This window comes from Pangasianodon hypophthalmus, chromosome 14, assembly GCF_027358585.1.
Source record: "Pangasianodon hypophthalmus isolate fPanHyp1 chromosome 14, fPanHyp1.pri, whole genome shotgun sequence".
Taxonomy (NCBI): domain Eukaryota; kingdom Metazoa; phylum Chordata; class Actinopteri; order Siluriformes; family Pangasiidae; genus Pangasianodon; species Pangasianodon hypophthalmus.
Window position 1 is genome coordinate 8,824,535 of NC_069723.1, and position 23,746 is coordinate 8,848,280.

The following is a 23,746-nucleotide window of genomic DNA, read 5'->3' on the forward strand; positions in this document are numbered from 1 at the left end:
TATACAGAACGATAAATACACAGAACATGGCTGTAAACTGTAAAGTATTGTGTGAGCATAAGTGTAGCAGCAAAAACGAGTTCCATTATATTAAAGTGTCTGATGCAGCTTTGTAAAGTGCGGTGTGCAGTGGTACTGAGTCATACTGGGTTAGGTGACTAGTCCAGGTGAGCATTGGGAGGCAACAAGGTATTGAGTAATCTGACTGCCTCAGGGAAGAAACTGTTGTGGAGTCTGCTGGTGGTGGCACGGATGCTCCTGTACCTTCTGCCAGATGGCAGGAGGGTGAAGAGTCCATGACAGGGGTGAGAGGAGTTGCGGTTGCAGCGGTTGTTGAACGAGGTATAATCATTTTATAATCACGCTTTGGATTTTTGTCTGCAAAGCTCATGTTGGATAAAAGTAGTCAGTCTACTTAAAAATCTTATTTGTTTGTCGGAACCTTCATTTTACCAGGATAAAAAAACTCACTGAGATAAAGTCTCTTTTACAAGAGTGACCTGGCCAAGAAGGCAGCAAACAACATAACAACAATTAAAGACACAACAACAGTTAACACATTAAGAAAAACTCCCCCCTCTCCTCAGAAAGGGAAAATAAGTAAAAATAAATAATTCAATCAAACAGAAAGAAAAAATACATGGTAATATAGAATCAAATATTGCAGAAGCTACTTCCAATATGGCTATACTCAAAGTTATTTACAAGTGCTGTAAAGTCAACCAGTGAAGGGAGCACAGTAAGTTTTAAGTGTTCCTGTAAGTTATTCCACTTTACTGTGGCATTAAAATTAAAACTTTTTTTTTTCCTCAGCTCAGACCTAGGGAATAACAAGCTGAATGATGTCTTTTGAGCGAATCTTGGTAATGTTCATTTTTTACAGAAATGATGGCTGACAAATAAGTAGGTAACAAGCCACATATTGATTTCTAAGTAAAACGTATAGTTAACATAAAGTGCAAACAATAAATGAACAATGACTTCAAGTTGGGAGAAAAGGAAATCACAAGTCAGATTAAAAGTTAAAAAAAATTGTAGTGCAAGTCATGACAACAGTATGAGGATTATTGTGAGCCACACTTAACTGTGCAAAAAGATGCACAAATATATGCTATAATGAAACAGACATAAGTCTAATCAGTTTAGTTTATAATCAGATTCCAGCTTTGAAAATGTCCTTGATGCACCTGCACTCCTGCACCATCTGAATGAAATCTTTAAAAGTTATTTTCTCCCTTTTTACTTTTGAAGGTAACCAGCCTTTAAAATACCTTTAACCTCTTAATGTCTTGTCGAGATATGTGCAAAAGAGAAACATAGTCCAGGAAAGTCTATACCTTTCAGAATGATACACGTATAGTAGGAAATGTCAACATTTCCCCAGGTGAAGGGTTTTCCCTTGCCATGACATACATAGTGGGGTCCAAATGTCTGAGACCACATTGAAAACCTGGGATTATTTTCATGTAAAATGGGAAATAAACAGAATTTTGTGCATGTGCTTAGACAACACTGTGATGGACTTGCTCTAACATGGCTCATCAGGTTTTATACACACTTGTGGAGTCCAAGTTCAAGTTCAAGTTCAAGTTCAAGTGGAGTTTATTGTCATTTCAGCCATATACAAGCACATAGTGAAACGAAACAACGTTTCTCCGGGACCAAGGTGCTACATAAGATGACACAGAACAACACAGAACTACAAGGGACTACATAATTTATATATAAAGTGCACAAGTGCAAACATGTGCAGACAGCACAAGACAGTACAAGACAGTACAATGACTACTGGGAAAGACAATGGGCACAGTAAGACCCAGTGCAGCGCCGACCAGTACACAGTTCTGTTTAAAAGTGAACCTAGTGACAATAGTGCAAAGAGTACAAGAGTACAATACAAGTAGCTGAAATAGTGTAAATAAATAGTCCCATGACAGTTTGAGTGCATGCTGTCAATAAAGCAAAAAGGAACATACCAAATACTAAGGAATTCTGAAATTCATGTAAGTATTTCTAAGATTCTACTTTTCACTGATAAAATAAATAACTGTATAACTGAGTGTTTAAGGGATTACAGTAAAAATGTATTTACGGCTAACAGTTTTGAAATTTCAGGACAGAGGTACAAAGTAATATAGAACACTAAGTCATCATAACAGTCTATGTTACACTGTAGTACTGTAGTTATTTTCTACAAAACCACCTTAAACCACCATGTCCTTTTCTCCAGCAGCTTCATCCACGTGTTTGCTGTGTTGTTTATTGCTGGGGATCTGCTCAGTGACCGCTCCCTGGTTGTCAGCTGGCTTGACTGTGTGTTTGCTCATGGACTGGCTGTCTGGATGTGTTTGTTCTGTAGTTTGGGATGGGCATTCTTCCTGACACACAGTTCTCTGTGCTGCACTATAGTTAGACAGCCTGTCTCTCATTTCCTTCAGTCTCTGCTCTACTGTGTCCTGCTGACGCTTCAACATCAGTGCTTGCTCCTGCAATGACAGACAAAGACTCACTAAGAAAGACAGAGTGAGCAAAGGGCAGACTTTGGATGGATGCCAAGAGAAAAAATGAAGCTGAATGACAAAAAAGAAGCAAGTGAGGAGAAAGTTAAAGAGAGAACAAAAGCGAATACAAGGACTGTAAGAGACAGTAGCTTGCCAATCATTAAAGCCCACTAGACGTTAGAGCCAAAAATAGCAAAGCACAGCTGAAAGACTGAAAAGAACTTGAACGTTAACAGGGTGAATCAGCGTAGGGACACACACACACACACACACACACAAAGCTGAATCAGAATCATTTTGGAAAGAGGTAGGATGTATATTTTGCTTCTGTGAACTGAGTTGACAGTAAATTTCACTAAGCTGTTCTATAAAATCAATAATTCAGTCATATGTGGAAGGAGGAGCTCCATGAGGAGATCAGATCATTCTAAAAGTGCCTTTATATCCAGTACAAAAAACTTACCTGCTCTACAACTTTACAGCTCATTTGACCAGGATCTGGAACAAAGAAGAAATAATATCAGACCTGAGTTTGGTTTTATTTGTTTTTCATGATTCCCTGCTCGATCTTGTAGCTTTACTCAGATTTAAGATCTTACTTTCTGCAGATCTGTTTGCCGGAGGTGGTTTTTGTTCCTGGAGGAAATGCTCTAGTTTGAAGTAGTTATACTTCTGCAATCTATGATTGGATATAAAACATGAATAAATGGACACACGCTAATGTTAATTTAGGAGATATTATATAAAAAAGATTGAGAACAAACCTTTCTGCCAATAGAGTCTGGGAGAATTGAGTTTCTGGTGGTACTTTAACACTGAGGAAGTCCTCCACTATTGTTCCAAAGGCAACATGTGGGTTCTCCTCCTTAATCTGTGAGCATGCCAAGAATCATTACAAAGATCTAGAGGTGAGTTTACAGTGTTGACAAATGTGTCGAGTGATGTTACCATGCATTCCTGCCGCTCCTGAGTGAAGGAGAGCTGGAATAACTGCATACTCAGGGCAGATATAGCTGAGTGGAGAGCACCCATGAAGTCTCGAGGAGCAGAGCCTGGGAGTAAAAACAGGATTTCAACATGCTTAAACCTCCAGTGTGGTCATTTAAAATTGTTACTGAAATTGGAACAATACCTAAAATATATTTTACAACACAAAACTTTATATGTGGCTAAATTTCTCTAACAAACCTCTTTTTGAATATTATAGAGAAGAAAGTTATTCATTGTAAAACAGTAAATAAACTAATAGGAAATTAAGAATTAAATACATTGTACTTTAAGAGGTTGTAGCAGTTTAGAATTTTTTTTATTATATTGTAATGTCTAATATTTTGCAATATTTTGTCCCTATCAAATGGCCTCTGTCTCTTATTTGCAGTCAAGAGCATACCAGAATGTGAATGTTTTTTGTCTTGATTTCATCAATTTTTATTATACTGTTAATAACTGAGATTTTAAAATACATTCATATGTGTATTTGAAATGGAACCAAAAAAAATAATTAAAAAATTGGAACAGATTATTTTTGTTACAGATCCTGTAAGAAATGGAAAAACCTGAAATTTGATTTGGAAAAGATTTTTTTTTTTGGGAACCAGAAATGTTTACATAATAAAGGTTAGGATTGATTTTTATTATATTTATACTTTATACTTTATTTTCCTATTATTTTTGCAGTGTAAGTTATTTTTGGGTGAAAGAGTTTAACTTAATAAAAAAGCTGTGGTTTTGTGTAAGTTATGTTTTTTGCCATGTATTTCCCTGTATTTCATTTTAAAGATAAGTAGTTCTACTGGATGGGTATCGATATTGGCCGATGCTCCAGGTTTCAGCATCAGTATCGCTATTGGAAAAGAAAATGTGATGCTGTGCCATCTCTAATTTGTATAGTTACACAGTAAAAAGTGATGCCCTGGGTCAGTGGGACATCTGGTAGTTTAGTGACCTCTATGTACACACCTGAGCTAATGTAGGCCATAGAGTGTAAGAGAACTGAGATAAATTGTCCAGCATTTTGAAGCTTGCTCTCGAGGATATACAGGATCTGGTTGGATGTATCGTAGTAAAACTCCTTGTTGCAGTAGGCCAGCAGAGAATCAGTGCATGTGACTGGAAGAGCCTTAGCAAGCAGCAGCATGACGGGAGGGAACGAGCAGACTTGGGTCAGCAGCTGTACAACATGGCAGCCAAACAGGAACACTGCAAAGCACCCTGGAGAGAGGTTGTCAAGGGCAACAGGGATCAACTGTGCCGGTGCCCAATCTGCTGGGCCGTCGGGAATTGCTGAAGGAGAACCTGGAAGACACGGAACAAAAGCAAGTTTTACACTCTCCAGAACATTTTACAGTTCATTAAAATTCACCCAAAGTGTTAGAACTACATAAAAATTCCTAGCAAGCATTTTATTAGTTAAAAAAACTTGTTCGAAATACATTATTTTGTTTATTTTAGTTCAGGTTTTGTTAAATAAGTGTGTAAATAAAGTGTTACACACTTTTCCTGGTTCATTGTTTCTCAATGTTACTTCCAAAATAGTAGAAAATTGTAAAGATTTTGAAAAAAACAACTCTTCAAGCAAATGTGGTCAAACATTTGACTATTTTACTAAATAATTTGAATGTAGGATATTTTTAGGAGTTTAACAATCTAATATTTAGTTGATTGTTGAGTCTGAGGAAAAAAAGTCATACTTGTATCTTCCTGTGTTCTGGACTTGTGGCTCAGTTCTTGCAGTGACTGCTGTATGTCCTGCAGAGTTCTGGTGAGAGGTGTGAGCGCCACCAGCTTGACCAGATCCTCTTCACTCACACAGGGTGCTGTACTCAGAGGGGGCACTGAAAGACATTTCCGCCCACCCGGGCCAGTAGAAGTTGCTTCTGTATCCGGCCGTGCTTTCAGTTCACTCATGTCAGTTGAAGAAATCTACAATGGGTCACAGATAGACTGATCAGAAATTGAAGCATACTGAATGGAAAATTTGCTATGTTCCATGTTTCGCTGTGGCTAACCTGGGTGTTTCTGGTGTGGATTTGACTCTCTCTGCTGTCTCCGTGCTGCTGCTGCTGCCAGGCCTCTCCGTTCAGTCTTAACATCACAGCCTCTAAAGACTTCAGCACGGCCTCCATCAAGCCCATTGATGACTCCACTGTGACATGCACATGCACACAAATACTGACTACTGACCTCTTACCAGCTCACATGTCAGTCATTAATCTTCAAAGTCATACCAGAAATCAGTTCCTTCTTGGCTTGTGCATTACTGTCTATCATTTTCTTCCACTGGATCAGTTTTGAGGGCTCCATATTCTCCAGAACATCCTAAAAAAGCACAATGAAATTAAAAAGCCATTGCACTGACAAAGAGAATTTTGCAAAAACTTTCATGTGGTGTAACAGAATGATCTCATGTCTCTCACCCGCAGCACGTCAGTCTGCTGACAGATATTCCTGTAGAACTCCTGTGTATCTTTGCGGTGCTTAGCCAGCTGTGAAGCCAGATGCAAATTCTGGTCCTCTAATTTGTCGTACAGTGTTTTGACATTGAACCCTTCCAGCTCCATGAATATATTCTTGAATCCTTGAGGTGTTGTTTTAATACAGGTTTTAAATAACATATTAACAAAGTCATAAGGTTTAGATCTTTTTCAGACAATGGATTGTGGTTAATTAATTGAGAGGTGTAAGTTGGTCACCTTTGCACACAGCAGGTTCTTCTTCTTCTGCACCTTCACCCACTCCCCTGAGTCCCAACAGAGTGCTATCCATGCTGTGGGACAAGAACAACAACAAAAAATGCATCATTTAGTGTGCACAAATCCATCAGGGCCATACAGTTACCTTCACTGCTGACTCACCACTCGCCATTGTAAACATACGCTACAGGAACCGCAGGTTCTCCCAAGCTGCGCCATTTAGGCTTAGGTCTGCCTTTAGCAATGAGGTTGGCATGATTAGGTCTCAGAAGCAGGGCAGACAGAGTCAACACAACTATTAGTAACACCATCAGTGCCAATACCCCTGTAAATAAAAATACCCAACAAAGTCCAATCAGGATTACATCACTATGTTGATCATACACACAATAGGAGGTTTTGAACCACCCTTGATCAATTTTTCATGTTGATGGCAAGGCCACTGTTTGGGAAAATATTTTGGCTTGGGGCAAAATACACTATGCACTAGGGAAAAATACACTATATAGCCAAAAGTGGTAAAAATGGGGGCAGTTGTAGCAGTTAAGATGTTGGACTTCTGTTAGGAAAGTCATGAGTTCAAATCCTAGCACCACCAAGTTGCTGAACCCTTGAGCAAGGCCCTTAACCCTCAACTGCTCAGTTGCATAAATGAGATGAATGTAAGTCGCCCTGGATAAGGGCATCTGCCAAATGCTGTAAATATCAAACGTGTGGATGCCTGGCCATCACGCCTATATGTACCCATTCCAAATCCATGGGCATTAACACAGATATGGTCCCACCTTTGCTGTTGTAACAGCCTCCACTCTTCTGGGAAGGCTTTCCACTAGAGTTTGGAGCATGGCTATGGGGATTTGTGCTCATTCAGCTACAAGAGCATTAGTGAGGTCGGGTACTGATGTCAAGTGAGAAGACCTGGTGCAAAGTCGCTGTTCCAATTCATCCCAAAGGTGTTCAGTGGAGTTGAAGTCAAGGAATGGGCCACTAGAGTTCTTCCATATCAACCTTGGCAAACCGTGTCTTTATGGAGGTCGCCTTGTGCATAGCAGCATTGCCATGATAAAATAGGTTTGGGCCACTTAATTCCAATGACGGGAAAACTTAATGTTAAAACATACAAAGATTTTCTAGACAATTGTGCGCTTCCATCTTTGTGGCAACAGTTTGGGGAAGGCCCACATATAGGTATGATAGTCAGGTGTCCACATACTTTTGGCCATATAGTGTACCAGTGGATTAGCTTGGCCTTGCCTCAATCTCAAAGCTTCAGTTGGCCTGGAGAAGCACTCAGGAAGAAACATATGAACCAGGGTGGCTCTGACATTACAGCCATTGTTGCTCATATAACAAGCAAAATTTGGAGTCTTCATGCACAAGGGCTATGACGCTAAATGCAATTTTAATGGACTATGCACACACACACCTCCAATGGTGCCCCAGTCAGGCAGCAGGTTGAGGCGCTGTTGTTTGACAATCCCATGTCGCACCAGCTGTGCTGGAGAGGTGGGCTGGAAGGCAGCTGCAGTAGGATCACACTCAGTGCCTTCCTCTTTCACCACAACTATCAGGCTCCAGTCCGGCACTGCATTGTCCAGGAACACATACTTCCCTGGCTCCATGAATACATGTGCAAATCTGAAAAAAAGCAAATGATTGTGTTTTAATTAAACTGCTTAAGTCTAGATTTTAAACTTAGAAGGATGTTCAGTATAAGCATATTGGAAATAGGAGTCCTGGAATAAGCCCTGGAATAAGCACAGGACAGTCTTTATGATTACAGCAGTTCTTAGAAGGTACAAATCTACATTATCCACTAAATCAAAGGGTGAGATTTGAGAGTTTTGGGAAGTGCACATTTTAGGGTATCCATGTAGGACCATCCACAGCAGAAGAAGGTTTAAATGCAGAAGCAGAAGTAGAGCATCAGGTTGAATCAGGCAGGTCCTGAGGGTCAGTGAACCCACAGCATAGACACTAATATTAGAGATTATGTATACCTCAAGTTATTAATAAAGCAAATTAAAAGTTAAACCAAATGACTGGCCTTTGTAACTGTATATACAAAAAGTGATGCTGACCAGGATCCATAAGCATGTGAATGGATTCTGTAGTCTATTTCAATTAATATTCTTTATCTTGTTAATAATTGACGTGAAGTTGTTATAAAATCAAAAAAGGTGCTCTGGATCGTTGGGATACCCACTAAGCCATGAATAAAACAAGACAGTTAAACGTTTGCATGTAAATGAGTGACCATACCTGGTGGAATTATATTGGGAATGTTTGACAAGGCGTTCCAGTTGTCTGAATGCACCAAAGTCCCAGGCAGGATTACTGCTGAACAAATGGTTCTTTTGATAGACTGGAAAGTGGCTGAGGAGACGGTCTGGATTCATAATCAATAGAGTGACATTACATGTATGTATACAGTCCTTCATAAATATTTAAGAAGAAATTGTTTGTAAAAATATCCTACCTGAGTAGTTGATGGTGAGCTGAAAGATGAGCATGTCATTGGGGGAAAGGCAGGCTATGGGGTTGGGAATGCGAGGGAGAGGCCCTGAGATCAGTAATCCTAGCTCATGGGTGTGTCTTTGCTTCCTTGGATGTCCATTTAGAATTTCAAATGGCTCTGTTAAGAGAAACAATATGATTAACTATCACACTATACACATCACTTAAGCCTCCAAACAGATTAATGTGTTTTCACTAGACCATAGTACAATATTTCCCTCTTTTACATTCAAGAAAACCTAGAATAAATGTTTAAGATGCAGGTTTGTTATTAGGATATAATAAACTAAACCTTGAAATGTCTATTTGAGGTACCAGATAAAAAGATGTCAATAAGCACAGGGTCCTTTAAAATCCACCCAAACACTCCATCTGGAGAAAACTGAACCAAGTGGATCTTTCCGAAGTTGCTGATATGACCGTCAGGCCCCAGTACATTCATCATATTCTAAAAAGAGAAACAACAGTTGATCGATACATCTTACAGCGAGGAGAGAAACGATTTTGGCTATCAATATGTATTAGTAAGTTGGCACTGTTAGGCAAAGAAAAAAGAACATTCACAAAAACCCACACATACACACAATACTCACTCTGCTCCAGATCCTGCTTTCATCCATCGCTTTGATCCTGAGCACCAGCTGTCCATTTGGAGCCAGTCTGGCAGATAGCACAGGCAGTGCAGACAAACATGAGGAGTTACACAGCTCCTCCACAGAGACATACATCTCACACTGACAACTGCAGGGAAACAGATAATTGTTTCTTTTATAGTCCTCCACATGCACTAGAGTTAATTACCAAATGCTGTAAAAATATATCATAGCCCCTACAGCTCATTCACTTGTTCTGTAAAGATGATCATGTAAAGTTTGTTTACTGTATTGTATCATGCTGTATTTAATCTAACAACATTAATCAAGAACATCTTTAGTGAACTCACATGCCCAAGCTTACATCCAGACTCCCTCCATGAAGTCCACAAGTAATGTTGCATGAGTATTTAGAGGGACTGACACAGTCTTGTGATGAAGCCAGTCTCACTTGTCCAGTTCCACAGCGTTTACTCACCTTTAGGGACCACAAGCTTTCATCATGCCTTTTATTATTGATTTATAAAATAATGCAGTCATTCAGATGAATATTTTATAGCTCAAGGCCAATCTACATCAGATGCATTTCTATATATCTATTTTTTTTAAAGATGCAGGTCACATGGTACATATGCACTTCCACTTTAACCATCATTGCAATCCACACCAACTCATAGAGATGATAATGTACAGTAATGCACAGTATGTTAATGTGAGACCATTTCCTGCTCACATAAGTGAACCATAAACTCCATGGCGATTAGTTTAAATCCAAAACCTATACACTGTGACCATTCTTAAAATCATAATCTACAACAGTGTCATGATTGTGTAACCATAAAAATCTGTCCTTCTTTGTCATGTCCCATTCATTTGGGTCAATTTCAACTATCTCATGTTTTATTGACACTGTTGTCATTTGTTTTCTTGTTAAAATTGAATAGTGTCAGTAGTACACACACAATGTATGCTGTGTGGATTAGATGGACAGTGACTAAGCAATGCTTACTGAACACATCCAGTCTGTGTTCTAGATAAGTGAGTGAATTCTCGTACCTCAGGTTGACAGTCTAGATCACTGTCAGCACTGGAACTTTTGAAGTCCAGTTCATTGTAGAAGACATAACCAGCTTTACACACGCAGGAACCGTCAGAGTGCTGGAATGCCCGGTTTTTGCCTATGCACATGCACGAGGATGCCCCTGGACAAAAACACCATCGTAAGTCACCATATAATGTTGTGGATTTCACTTAACAGGACTCACTGTATGCAATAGAGTTTGCGCTGATCACACTGTTCTAGTATGTTGGTGTTAATGAGGAGACCTTGTGATGATATGGAAGAGCTGCCACATGGGAAACAGGCTCTCTGGGCATACAAGTGGTTGAATGTGCCTGGAGGGCAAGGGTGGCATTCCTCAAGTAGCTCAGCCTTGGTGCTGTTGCCATAGCTGCCTGGTGGGCATGCAACAGGATTGGCTGTGCCCCATGGACAAACATATCCAACTGGACATGGCTGACTACTGTAGTCATCAGTGCCTGAGGGACATACATGATGCTTGCTGTCTTCATCATAGTTTTTTTTTTAACTTAGTAGAATTGTTAAAATGCCTCACACCTGTAGACTGCTGGTTTCCAGCTGAGAAGACTTACCTGGAGGGCAGTGGTAGCCTGGGGGGCATGCAAGGCAGCGGAGGTGAGAAGAGTCACTAGGCCGGTAGGTCCCTGCCTCACACATTATGCAGCTGCTTTCCTGAGAAACTCTTAGGCCACTGGAATTACGGGGCATAAAGCCACCACCACACGACAACATGGTTGAGGTGTTAGCTGGGCAGTAATATGGGTATGTACACCTACCAAAAGAAATGAATACAAAATGTGAGTAAAAATATGTTTCCATTTTTTACTTCTTATATTTTCCATTTTCTTAAAGCATATTCATTTTACATACATTTGCTGTGGTGTGTTGTAGGTGTGTGAGCCTACAGGGCAGTGATATCCTGCAGGGCATGGAGTGGGTTCTCCAGTTTGTGGCCTGCAATATGAGCCTGCTCTGCATAAGACCTCCACCACTGATCCTGTTAGAAGACAATGTAGACCATTACTTTATACAAATAGTGTATCAAGATCTTATATACAAATATAAAACAAAGCATCTCTGTACCCACCTATAGGGCACTGGTAAGAGGCTCTGCAAGGAATTCCCACAGTGTTAGGTTGACCTGTGAGGCGAGGATCAGGGCAATAGGTACCAGCAGCACAGAGTTGGCACTGGTTAGAAGCATTTGCCCCTGGTTGAGTTCTGAAAGTGCCTGCAGGGCAGAGAACTGGCAAGCCTGTACCACTGCACCAATAACCAGGTGGGCAGGGGAAGCTGGAGAAATCAGTCAGACCTGAAAAACAATAGGCCTTTGAGTTATGTGCAAGAAATTATGATTTAATACTAAAATTGAGCAGATTGTTACTCAGATCTCTAACGTAACATTGGACATAAGTGCTAAATAGAAGTTGCATGAGACTTATGCATACAAGGTGAAGTTTGTTTAAAACAGAGGCATGTCATAGTCACGTGCACTTTTGACCTTAATCTTAAGCACATTTTCTTGTGTGATATTGGCTTGAGTGAATAGCAGCATTAAGTTGAGCGTCACTGACAGACAGCTTGATGAGAATAACCATAAAATGTCGCACTAAAACGTACGTTAAAAACGGTAATGTTTTGGGCTATTTGTTTGTATGGTTTTTTTGTTTGGTTGGTTGTTGTTTGTTTTGCATTGAGCACTTTGGAGGAGACAGCATCTAAATCAGAAGCATGATTATTTCCAGGAACAAATTTATGAACAACACTTGTAACACTTGTGTTACCATGTTTTGTCTCATCTGGAAGAACCCGCAAGTTATGCGAGGATTATGTTCTTTGATTTTTCGAGTGCATTCAGTACCATCCAACCAATCATCCTTAGAGACAAACTGAAAGGGTTGGGGGTTGACCTCTCATTTGTTTCCTGGATCACTGATTACCTGACAGAAAGGCCACAGTTTGTCAGGCTGGGGAACTGCATCTCTGGTAGAGTTCTAAGCAGCACAGGGGCTCCACAGGGGACTGTTTTGGCTCCATTCCTGTTCACACTGTACACAGCAGACTTCACCTACAATTCTGAGTGTTGCCACATTCAGAAGTATTCTGATGATACTGCGATTGTTGCATGTATCAGGAATGGTCATTAAGAGGAGTACAGAGCCCTGATAAAATCCTTCAGTGACTGGAGTCACAAAAACTGCCTCCTAGTAAACACCTCTAAAACCAAGGAGATAGTAGTGGATTTTCGAGGGGCTAAACCCCCTCCTTATCCAGTCAGCATCTATGGTGTGGACACTGAAGTGGTGTCAGCCTACAAATATCTAAGTGTGCACCTGGACAATAAGTTGGATTGGTCACTTCACACAGAGACGGCTTTTCCTCCTAAGACGGCTTAGGTCCTTCGACATCTGCAGGAAGATGCTACATATGCTTTACCAAACTACAGTAGCAAGTGTGCTGTTTTATGCTGCAGTCTGCTGGGGAGGCAGCATAAAGCAGAAGGATGCAAGGCGGGTGGACAAACTGGTGCAAAAAGCTTCTTCAGTGACTGGAATGAGGTTTGAATCACTGGAGGCCGTGGTGGAGAGATGCACACAGAAAAAGCTAGAGGCCATTCTGGAGAATCCTGACCATCCCCTACACAACACCCTGATGGACCAGAGAAGCAGCTGCAGTGGATGTGTAAAAGATGGACATCAACTTAACAAAAGACACTGGTATTAGTTATTAATTTGGAACAGCATCTGTAATGCATAATAAAATAGCCTATAAAATACCCATCCCATGCATACATTATGATTTTATGACCTTAATTTCATGGATTCATTAGGTTTTATGCATGACTAACTGTCAGAGCACAGTAAAAAAAAATGTATAATAGATGTGCTGTTTTATAAACTGCTAAATACTAAGAATGGAATCCATATTGTTAAATTAAATTTAACAAATTTGCACTATATGTGTATATAATAATGTGATGATTACTGTGCAAATTTACAATACAGAAATACAGTAGATAAATTGAAACATCTAATTTTGTGTTTCAGTTATGGATAATCTTCTATATAGCTATATATGGAAGAATTTATACTGAATTAATTGTATATCTGACCTGTAGCATTGCAGAAAGTTCCAGCCGGACACTGAAGACAGTCTCCTTTGCTTCCTGCACCAGAAGTAGGTCTGTAGGTAAACTGAGGACACTTTTTTGGTCCAGGCCTACCCTCAGACTCATAATCAATTATACCATCACAGTAATGACCCTCAGGACACATGTAGAGCTTGGGATCACCTGTGTGTGGGGTTGAATTGAAGTGGTTTATGATTTATTCATATACATTCAAGTTTATAAAATAAGCTTCCAATATACAGTACTGTGCAAAAGTCTTAGGCATATGCAAAGAAATGCTGTAGAGCAAAGATGCCTTCGAAAATAATTAAATTAAATGTTTCTACATTTAAAAAAAATACTATAAAGAGCAATAAACAATAATAAAGAAAATATAGTCAATATTTGGTGTGACGACACTTTGCTTTAAAAAAAAAAAATAGCCGACTCGGGTACTATTTTGTGCAGTTTTATTAGTTAAGGAAATTAGCTGGTAAGTTTTACTGAAAATCTTGCAGAACCAGCCACAGTTCATCTGGAGACTTTGACTGTTACAGTTGCTTCTTATTTTTGTATCAAAACCCAGCAGCTTTCATTATGTTTTTGTCTGAAAAGTGGTCTCTTATGTAATATGCTGCTTTCATGACTGACATACAAACGTATTTCTGTAACATTTAATTTTGTGCTGGAAAACTAATGTTTGGAAATCTAAAATGTTTTTGTACAGACTCGATAATGTAGAAGTCATAAAATAAAAATCTATAACGAAGTTTGTCCTGAAAAAAAACAGGGTGCCTAAGACTTTTGCACAGTACTGTCTATCGCTCATGCTCAACGTAAGACATTTTGAGGTGTTCTTTTTACCCTCTTTGCACCAGTGTCTGGGTGGGCAGGAGAGACAGTCATGTATGCTGCTTCCTCCAGGGGTTTGCTTTAAGGTATTTACAGGGCAGGCTTGAGGTTTCTCTGTGCCCTTTGGGCAGTAGAAACCTGCCAATACAAATATGGTTACACGGTGGTACATACTGTGTGCTCTTAGCTTAATCTGTCCTCATTGACTTACCAGCAGGACAGGGTCCGGCACACTGCACTCCCCATTCACAGTGGCTTGTGTTAGGCATGACTGTGCCCTGCGGGGTGAAATCTGAGCTGCCTGAGATACACACATATCCCGCTGCACACAGGCCTCTTATCTGACCAGCCCTAAAAACAAAAGGCTTTTCCATTACATTCATCTAAAAAATGCTGCACGAAAAGACACATTTTTAATCTGTGAACATAGACTGCTGTTAGGTGGATTAGATAACCTGCAAAATTTCCCTGGTGGGCAGGCCAAGCACTCTCTCTCACTCTGTAGACCTCTGACATCAGGAGAAGTGTATGTGCCATTGGGACATGGCTGAGGAACCATAGTGCCTGTATATATACATAACTTTAAACCATAAATGTACTTAATTTCAACCATTACAATACCACATTCATATAATCTGATTATATAATCTGATCCAGTATACATTTCAGAGGCTGTTACTGGATATGTGCCAAATCACTCTTTAAAATAATCAGGTATAAGACTTGTCCAATGTCCAAGAAAGGCAATATAAAAGTAAGGCTGCTTTCTGTTTTTACTCTCTGAAGTTATGAAAGTCCCTGGCAGTGGACATTCTACTAAACCTCTACTGAAGTGCTAATATACTTATATTTTTCTATTTTTAATTTACCTCAAAAAAAAAAAACAGAATTCCAAGATAAAGTTAAAAATTAAAAAAAAATTTGGACATAATCTGAAACAAGGCAGCAATCCAAAATATAAAAGTAATATGAAAAAAAAAAAAATAAAATAAATATATATATATATATATATATATATATAGAGAGAGAGAGAGAGAGAGAGAGAGAGAGAGAGAGAGAATAGAATTCAACAAGAATTCAATAAGAGCAGAATAGAAAAGGCTGGTAATGTAAAATAGCAGAGAAAGAACAGATGTATTTGGAAAATTACTACAATTGAGAGGATTCTAAAGTTGTTCTGTGGATATGCCACAAGACTGGATGTAGTTATAAAGGTAAAGGGTGGGTAAACAAGTTGATAAAAAGACTTAAACCACATTCAGAATGGTAAATGCTAACAGTTGAACTGTAAGACTTTCAAATGTCCTTTAACATTCACCAATTTACTATTTTTGTTACTTGAGATAATGGAAGAATGTCAGTGAAACTTAATACTTTAATGTTGTGGTTGCTATAAATAAAATGCCTTTGCTTTCTCTTAAGTGAATGCCATTTGGATGCACAACTGTATCCATCCATCCATTTTCCGTACTGCTTATCCTACACAGGAGCCTGGAGCCTATACCAGAGAACTCGGGAGGACACCCTAGACAGGGTGCCAACCCATGGCAGGGCACAATCACACACTACGTACAATTTGGAAATGCCAATCAGCCTACTACATGTTGTTGGACTGGGGGAGGAAACCCCCAAAGGACAGGAAGAACATGCAAACCCCCAAAGGACAGGAAGAACATGCACACAGGGCGGACGCAGGATTTGAACCCCCAACCCTGGAGGTGTGAAGTAAACATGCTAACCACCAAGTCACTGCACCCCCACACAACGGTAGCAGCAGGTTTAACTCACTTGTACTTACTTAAAACATACTCTGTTAGATTGGATTTTCACTAAATTTTATGTCAGTTGTTAATTTTTTAGTATTTATTTGGTATTTGTGGTGGATGAGTGGTGAAAATGTCCAACTGCCTTGATTGACTACTACAGCTAAAACCCTTTATAAAAATATTTCATTGTTGTTTGTTCTATACACCATATTTTGTTGTCTTTATTTATTTTAATTTTTTACTTTCACTGATTTTTTTCTGACCAGATGTCACAATCTTGTTATTTCTGTTTCTGTTCATTTCATTATTAATTTGTTTGTTCATTGTTCTTACTTGTTTCTAGTGTCCCTTAATAAGTTTTATTCATTTACACTCTGCTTTTTGTCTAGTTGTTAAACTTTGGTGTACATTTGCCTTTATTTCTGAGCCGTATTTTCTTTTTCTTTATGTTTTTGTATTTCGTGTTCATATTACTGCCTGGACCCACATGTTACCAGCATTGTTCTGTTTTACTATGCTGTTAATATTACATATAGTTATACTATGTATAAATCAACTTGAGCTGAACACCATGTATGGAAGGTATTAGTATTATATACTGTGTGTTGTCTGTGTCTCTAATGGGTATACCTGCTGGGCAGTAGGAGTGAGAGGGACATGGTGAGGGGTCTCCTGCAATGGCCTCCTCACAGTAGAAGCCTGGACGGCACGGGATGCAGATCTCTGAGCCTGGGTTGGGCTGATATTGTCCTGTGGGACATGGCAAGGCCACAGGAGAGCCCAGGGGACAGTAGTGACCCTGAAAGAATGCAGCTTGTCAGTCTATATATTAAGCTCTGATTGATGTAAGAGAGGAACTAGATGAAAACAGGTATAACCTTGGGGCAGAGGAAGGCATGGGGAGTAGTAGAGGAGAAATCAGCAGGGCAGTAGAAGCCTGCGGAACAGGGGCCACTGGGAGCATTAAGACCCTCACTGGCACAGTAGTGCCCTGCTGGACAGGGTAGACAGCTGTCTATGGAGTAGCCACCTATTGAAAGAAATATTTACTTTAATCACTTTTTTACTATTTGCTCAGTTTCTCCAATTATTGGCTAATGTGTTCATCTATATTTATCATGGACTTTCTAACTTTATGTTAAAGGTGACTTATGTTCTGCACATTCTCCTGTTACACACATTTATGGTAGAGATTGATTAAAAACCCATGATTTTTTAAATGAATTTTCCTCCTACATATACTAGATCTGTTTAATCTATAGATTTGGAGCTGGTGAAACCTTTCTGAAGTTATGCTTCTTTTGGTAAAAAACTGATATGAAGATTCTTTAAATCATGTAAATAAACATCAAGAGTCTGAAGATCAACACTTTTCTCCCGTCTACCTACTCATCTTTGCCAAATTTTGAACAATTTGGTGCTGTGATGGCACACTAAGACCTTTCTGGTGGATTATGCCATTATTTACAAACCTAACAAAAAGTTGGCTGGGTTCTTTCCCAGATGGAGCCAGAATAAGAGATATCCTCACTGAAAGAAGGGCCTGAAAGAAGATCAGTTGTTTTTGCTGCATTTTTGCTGCTTGTAGCCAGGTTTGTTAATCAATGCAGATCCTCAGCGGTTGATTTTAACCTTTATATTGAGGTCAAAATGATCCATAAGTGGAATAGTGCCATTTTTTCTGACAAATTTAAATCATTTAAAGATGAGCTTTGTGCTTATGCTTTGGGGAAACTCACCCTGATCACTGTAACCTGCAAATATGGCAAAATAGCTGATCTTAGTCCATCACATGACCTCTACAAATTGTAGAATATAATTGCTATAAAATCAAATGAGATGTTGGTCAATGGAGAAAGGAGAAAATGTCACTAATGACTTGCTGACAATTGATGGGCATTTACACACCCGTGAGACTGCGAAATGTGCCTGCAGGGCAGGGCAGTGGTGTGAGAGTTCCTGATGGGCAGAAGTGGCCTTGTGGGCAGGGACCATTCCTCATGATATTGGAGGTGTTAAGGGGGGCAGGGTATGCAGAACCACTCTGGCAAAAATATCCTGCCTGGCACTGGCCTAAGGCATATGAAAAAACAAATTTCAAAATAACCTTTGGGAAATATCATTCATATACTAATATTGTCTGAATAAAGAATACTAAGATGTCTTTGGCAACAAGTGGTGAGAAGTGTATGAACGCAAACAGACCTTGTGGCTGAGAGGCTCCAGGTATGCTGCAGTAGAGACCAGGTGGACAAGGCACACAGGCAGTCTCAGATTGAGCCCCGGTAATCTGGCCTAGCGTGCCTGCGGGGCATGGCAGAGCCAAAGCAGTGCCAGTAGGACAGAAATGGCCTGATGTACAAAAAAAGGCACCATGAAACAGTATGAACATGCCCAATAAATGTAGAATATTTTGCCCAAATGACCAAATATAGTATTTGATCTTTGTAGGGTTGGTTAATTTTGTCCTTCTTGGATAGTCAAGAACATACTACAATAATAACAATAATCAAATTAATTTTACATGATACAGTAGAGAACTTAAGAAACCTTTAGGGCATGGGGAGGGCTCTTGAGTGGCTGAGGAAGGACACATGGTACCAGATGGACAGGAAAGACAATGAGCAGCACCAAAGGCACTGCTATAAGTGCCAGGCTCACATGGAATTTCCACTTGGGTACCAATGGGGCAACTGTAGCCACTGGGACAAATATAGCCTTCCAGTCCATCAACTGGGCGAGCACTGCGACTGCCTCCAAGGCATACATACCTGAGGAAGAAAAAACATCTCTTACAAAATGCCCCTGTCAATATGGTGCATAACATGTCAATCAATTACAAGGACAAATTTCTATGAAATACACTAGGAAAATACAATGACTTTTGCTCTCCTCTGCACTTTTAGAAAAATGTCACCCTCTAGCATGCTGGAGGAACTCTCTTAATATCATGACATGTTTCACACCATCTATCATCAAGTGAAAATACAGAGCCTGTTTTGCTACAAAATGCACTGCATTATGAAAGAAAATGCATTTCTGCTTGGCATATATATGTCTCTCTTGATTATATGCATTGCTGTTCAGCTGCAATCTTTATGGTTTAAACTATACAGACAGCTTCCATTTCAAACTATAAGGGAGTAAGGGAGCAAAATAATGGCTGGAGCACTAAAACGTAACCCCCATCCATTAGTAGCAGGAAAGTGCATAGAGAATGTCAAACTCAAATGGATGTGGGTGTATTTTGGTCAGACGTCCATTCACAGCTCAAAGTATCCTGGAATATTACCCAGCATCACAGAGTAAAGCCTCAGAGGCATTGGCCATTGCAGGCTGCTCACAAAAGTAGCCTGGTGGGCAGGACTGGCACTTCTCTACCATGCTTAACCCTGGTGAGCTTGAGAATGTGCCAGGAGGGCATGGAAGAGGGTAGCCAGTGCCAGCAGGGCAGTAGTGACCAGGAGGGCACATGTTAGTAGCAGTAGAGTTCATCTGGCAATGAAAGAAACATGGAGTGAGTAAGAAAACTAATTAAAACTGGCCATCTTAAAAAAATTGATAATAATAATTGCATGCTTAGTACTATACACAACCCCAGTATTCACATTTAGCTTCTCTCACTAATACTCATTTTCTCCAAAATGAGAAATTAAGACATAATCTGTTGTTAATTCAGACATTAACAATTAATTAATGTCTGAATTAATTTCAATGTGCATGAACATTATATTAAATCTACCTTGTATCCAGTAGCATTAGGGCTGACAGCTCCTGAATGACAATGATAGCCCTCCTGGCATTGCCCTGTAGGCTCAGAAAGCCCAGGCAGTGCACAGAACATACCTATAAGCATAAGAAGAGAGCCATGTTTACCCACTTATCTCTAAAATAAATACTATATGAGATACTATGATAGAACAGAAGTGATAGACGTGTAACCTGAAGGGCATGGTAAGCAATCCCCTTCAGTAGAGGCTCCAATTAGAGGTTGCACTGTCCCTTGAGGGCAGGGGAACTCTGTGCCCATCACAGTTCCAAGCGGGCAATAAAACCCCTGGGGACAAGCAACCGGTGCCACCACTCCATTCCCTGCATTGTAAATACATATCTAATGATGCTATAAAAAATAACACTGTAATATTAATATTGCAGAGCAATATGGAAAACCCACCCTGACAGAAGTAGCCTGCTGGGCATGGTTCACAGTTTTCTCTGTCACTGTTCCCAAAGACTGAGCTGAATGTCCCTGGGCCACAGGCGATGGGTTTGTCTGTGCCAGCTAGGCAATAAAAGCCTGCTGGGCAGAGTCTCTGCTCTGGGCTACTAGATCCCCAGTCACAATAGTAGCCTGGAGAACAGTCACCTGGAAGGCACAGCAATGAAATTAGTTTATTTTCTAGTCATTCTGCCATTACAAAATCTCTTCAGAATGTTGATTTCAGTACAGTGTTATCATTGTTATGCATGTTTTGGAAGCTCTGATCAGTACCAGTTCTGACTCCCAGCTGGCAGTATGCCCCTGGTGGACAAAGAGCTCCTGTGTTGTTGTCAGTGGGGTTGGGAACTGTGGCACCCAAAAAGCAGAGGAATCCAGGGGCACAGGGCCCAGAGGGCTGGACAAGTGCATGTGCACCACAGAAATAGCCCACTGGACAGACCACACACTCATCTAATCACAAAAACAAACAAATTCCAAACTGAATATCATGACTGGTCTACATAAAGGATCCACTTTCTTCCATATACAAGCATAATCTGCTCATAAAGCAGTGGCATTTTGCTAATTTGGTTAGACATTAGACATTTTTTTGTTAGAAATAAGAAGAGTTATACTTGAAACTCAAGTATAACTTGGAGACCTAAAAAAAGCTGCTCAGTGATAAGATAATAACGCATAAGTAAATGAAAAGCTTTTCACAGGCTCTCGGTGTGAATGTATGGTGAATGTAAAATGAAACCCAGCAGCATCATTTTTCATTATTAAGGATTTGTAAATGGTTTTAGTTTGTCTTAATATAACAGAAATGGGTTTCCACAAATTTAAATCCTGACCTTTGGTTGCATTAATTTGAGTATGCAATCTCTGTTCCCGAGGTCACTTTAAGGCTGCAGTAGGAAGCATTTTACATGTAAAATAATAATAATAATCTGCATTAACACCAACATGCATTTTGCAGTTTTAGGTAGAAATACCCCAAACTGTAAAGCTTTTCTTAAATAAATCAGAGTCTGAGGCACAACCTCACCTTTGCACAAAACCCAAACAATATTTTCCAGAATTCAAGTGCAGATTTAAAGTCCTATCCCAACCCAATTTTATGGATTTACACTATTTATGTCACACGACTTCAACATACATAGGCATCTTCACCCAAATTATTAACGAAATACAATAGACATAATTATTTTATCTGGAAAAAATAAGAAAAAATAAATAATAACAATAAAATAATAACAACTCAGAAGTTGTAATATACTAAATATACTAAATATCAGTTAGGCAGCTAATGGACTATTACATAGAACATTCTATAATTATTAAAGTCAAAATTGCCTTCAGAGAGACCAGAAATTAGTGTATGTCCTCTCTTATGTATGTAAGCCCCCATAGCACTGTTATAAGTTATATCAGCCAGATGTTTTTTTTATTCCAATATCAGTGCAGTGAGCTGCTGAATATATAATAGCAGTATAATATATAGTATAATATATATGTGCACTTGTGTCATAAAGCACAAAATAGGAGCCCAATAATCACCCTTATTCCATATATATTACTTTAAATAATGTATTACCTGCTGATGTAAGGCCTTGAGTATTACTGTATGTGCCTCTGGGGCAAGGGACGGGCCTGCCTAGCAGTGTTTCATTAGGACAGTAATAGCCTTCTGGACAGATCAATGGAGTGCTGCTGACATTAGATTTCTGGCTGGAAGAGGGGCAGTAGTATCCAGGAGGACAGGGTTTGCACTCTCTTTGGCCTTTCTGATCCTGAAACAGCCCTGTAGATGAATCGCATGCAGAAATGAAGAAAGTCTGCACAAAAAAGTAGAACTGTGAGAATAATTAATATCTCTGACCCCTTTTACAACTCCATGGGATGATTTTTATAGCAGTGAGGTCTCGAGGTCAACCTGCAGAGTTATAGTGAAGCATTACCATCAGGGCAAGGCATGCAGTCCTCTGCACCCTTTCCACCACTCTCAGAAAGGTAAGTCCCCACTGGGCAGGGTGTGGGCACAGCGCTGCCTCTCTTACAGCAGTAACCTGGAGGACAAACATCTCCAAACACAGCAGACACAGGTGCTGCGCTAGGCGATCCCTCACTGCAGTAAAAACCTGGCGGAATCAACAGGGTCATATTTAAAGTCTGGAGCATAATAAGGATAGAAAAACAAAGGTGACATTTCACTTTTCTAACCTGGCAGACAAGGTCCGCTAACTGCAGTCAGGCCTGCTTTTGAACAGTAGAACCCTGGGGAGCAACTCTGGCACTGCCCTAGTTCTGTCAATCCACTCTGCACACTACAGGCAAAATCAGATAATTAAGGTTACAGAATTTTCTGTACTTGACATACTTGAGCATAAAGCAGGAGCTTTTTACTACTTTGACTATGTTGACGTAAGTGAGTGGTCAGATTAGAAGCTAATGGGACAAAGAAAGACCATGTTCATTACAATGGAGGTGTAGCACTGCACAATGCATTTACAGCATTCATTGTTTCATCCTTATTTATGGCGTCATCAGGGTTATGGTGTTTAAAATTAGGCTACAGGTTTGTTTAGATTTTGGGAAATAGAGCACATCTCTAGTTGAGACCATTTATGAACTCAAGTGATGTAGCTGAGGTTGAGGAACTTGCAGAATTCAAAAAGTCTAGGTTCTTCCCAGTGCTTTCCAGTGTTTCAAGAGTGGTAGGGTTCATATTTATTTATTATACAAGAAACAATCATAAAACAAACAGAAACCTTCGGTTATAGGCCACACCCACTTTTAAATCCGAATATAGATACAGATATGGATACTTGGAGCACTAAACAGACAGATAGTGTCATTGAGTTAGACCCGTAATATAAAATAGTACGTTACACTAATAATATTAGTAAAACACTTTTCTTATTTAAATGTGTGAATTTACCTTTATAATTTATCCTATCCTTTTTACATATCCTCTAAAGAGCTTTAGAATCATCTCATTTGTTAGATTTTCCTTCCTATGTTTATCCTAATCCTTTGCAAATTGTTTGGCCAATCTTTGTCCTTTCTTCTTGATATATCTGTTATGGCTGCCAGATGTCATACATTACCTTCTTCAAATCTTCTTCAAGTCTTTAACATCTTTCTTTTAATTCTTTTCAAACAAAACTTCAGTTGATTTTGGCTTAGGTTTCGAACTGCTGCCCTGCTGCATTTAGGATATCATGGAATACTCGTTTGCATCTACACTTCATTTGGGATCTCAAGGAATTCCCATAAGGATGAAAACATTTACACACAACTGTGTATATCCTTTTCTGTCATTTTATACAAAGCCATGTGTACCTGAATGTGCCTTTGGGGCAGGGAGTTGCAGTAAAGCTCCCAGTAAGACAGTAGAATCCAGGTGGACATTGCATTCCTGTCACATTGTC

General features: G+C 39.6%; 1 protein-coding gene across 1 annotated transcript; it reads right to left on the reverse strand.

Annotated features, from left to right (window-relative positions):
- Nucleotides 1–1,902: 1,902 nt before the first annotated feature.
- Nucleotides 1,903–9,438, reverse strand: si:ch211-286b4.4 (uncharacterized). Its single transcript, XM_034310866.2, has 17 exons — nt 9,304–9,438; nt 9,026–9,158; nt 8,673–8,828; nt 8,456–8,582; nt 7,620–7,831; nt 6,356–6,518; nt 6,194–6,267; nt 5,918–6,078; nt 5,729–5,819; nt 5,510–5,646; nt 5,192–5,423; nt 4,461–4,796; nt 3,450–3,553; nt 3,266–3,372; nt 3,101–3,180; nt 2,965–2,999; nt 1,903–2,486 (listed from the first exon to the last, which is right to left on the reverse strand). The coding sequence occupies exons 1-17, from the start codon at nt 9,436–9,438 to the stop codon at nt 2,205–2,207; spliced, it is 2,565 nt and encodes an 854-aa protein (XP_034166757.2). The 3' UTR covers nt 1,903–2,204.
- Between the last annotated feature and the right edge of the window lie 14,308 nt (nt 9,439–23,746).

Excerpts from the sequence above, each read along its gene's own strand:
- si:ch211-286b4.4 (XM_034310866.2), bottom strand. The coding sequence starts at position 9,438 with ATGTATGTCTCTGTGGAGGAGCTGTGTAACTCCTCATGTTTGTCTGCA. Across the intron at positions 8,829-9,025 it reads TATTGACATCTTTTTATCTG|AGCCATTTGAAATTCTAAAT; the intron begins GTACCTCAAATA and ends TTCTCTTAACAG. Across the intron at positions 5,820-5,917 it reads AGCAGACTGACGTGCTGCGG|GATGTTCTGGAGAATATGGA; the intron begins GTGAGAGACATG and ends GTGCTTTTTTAG.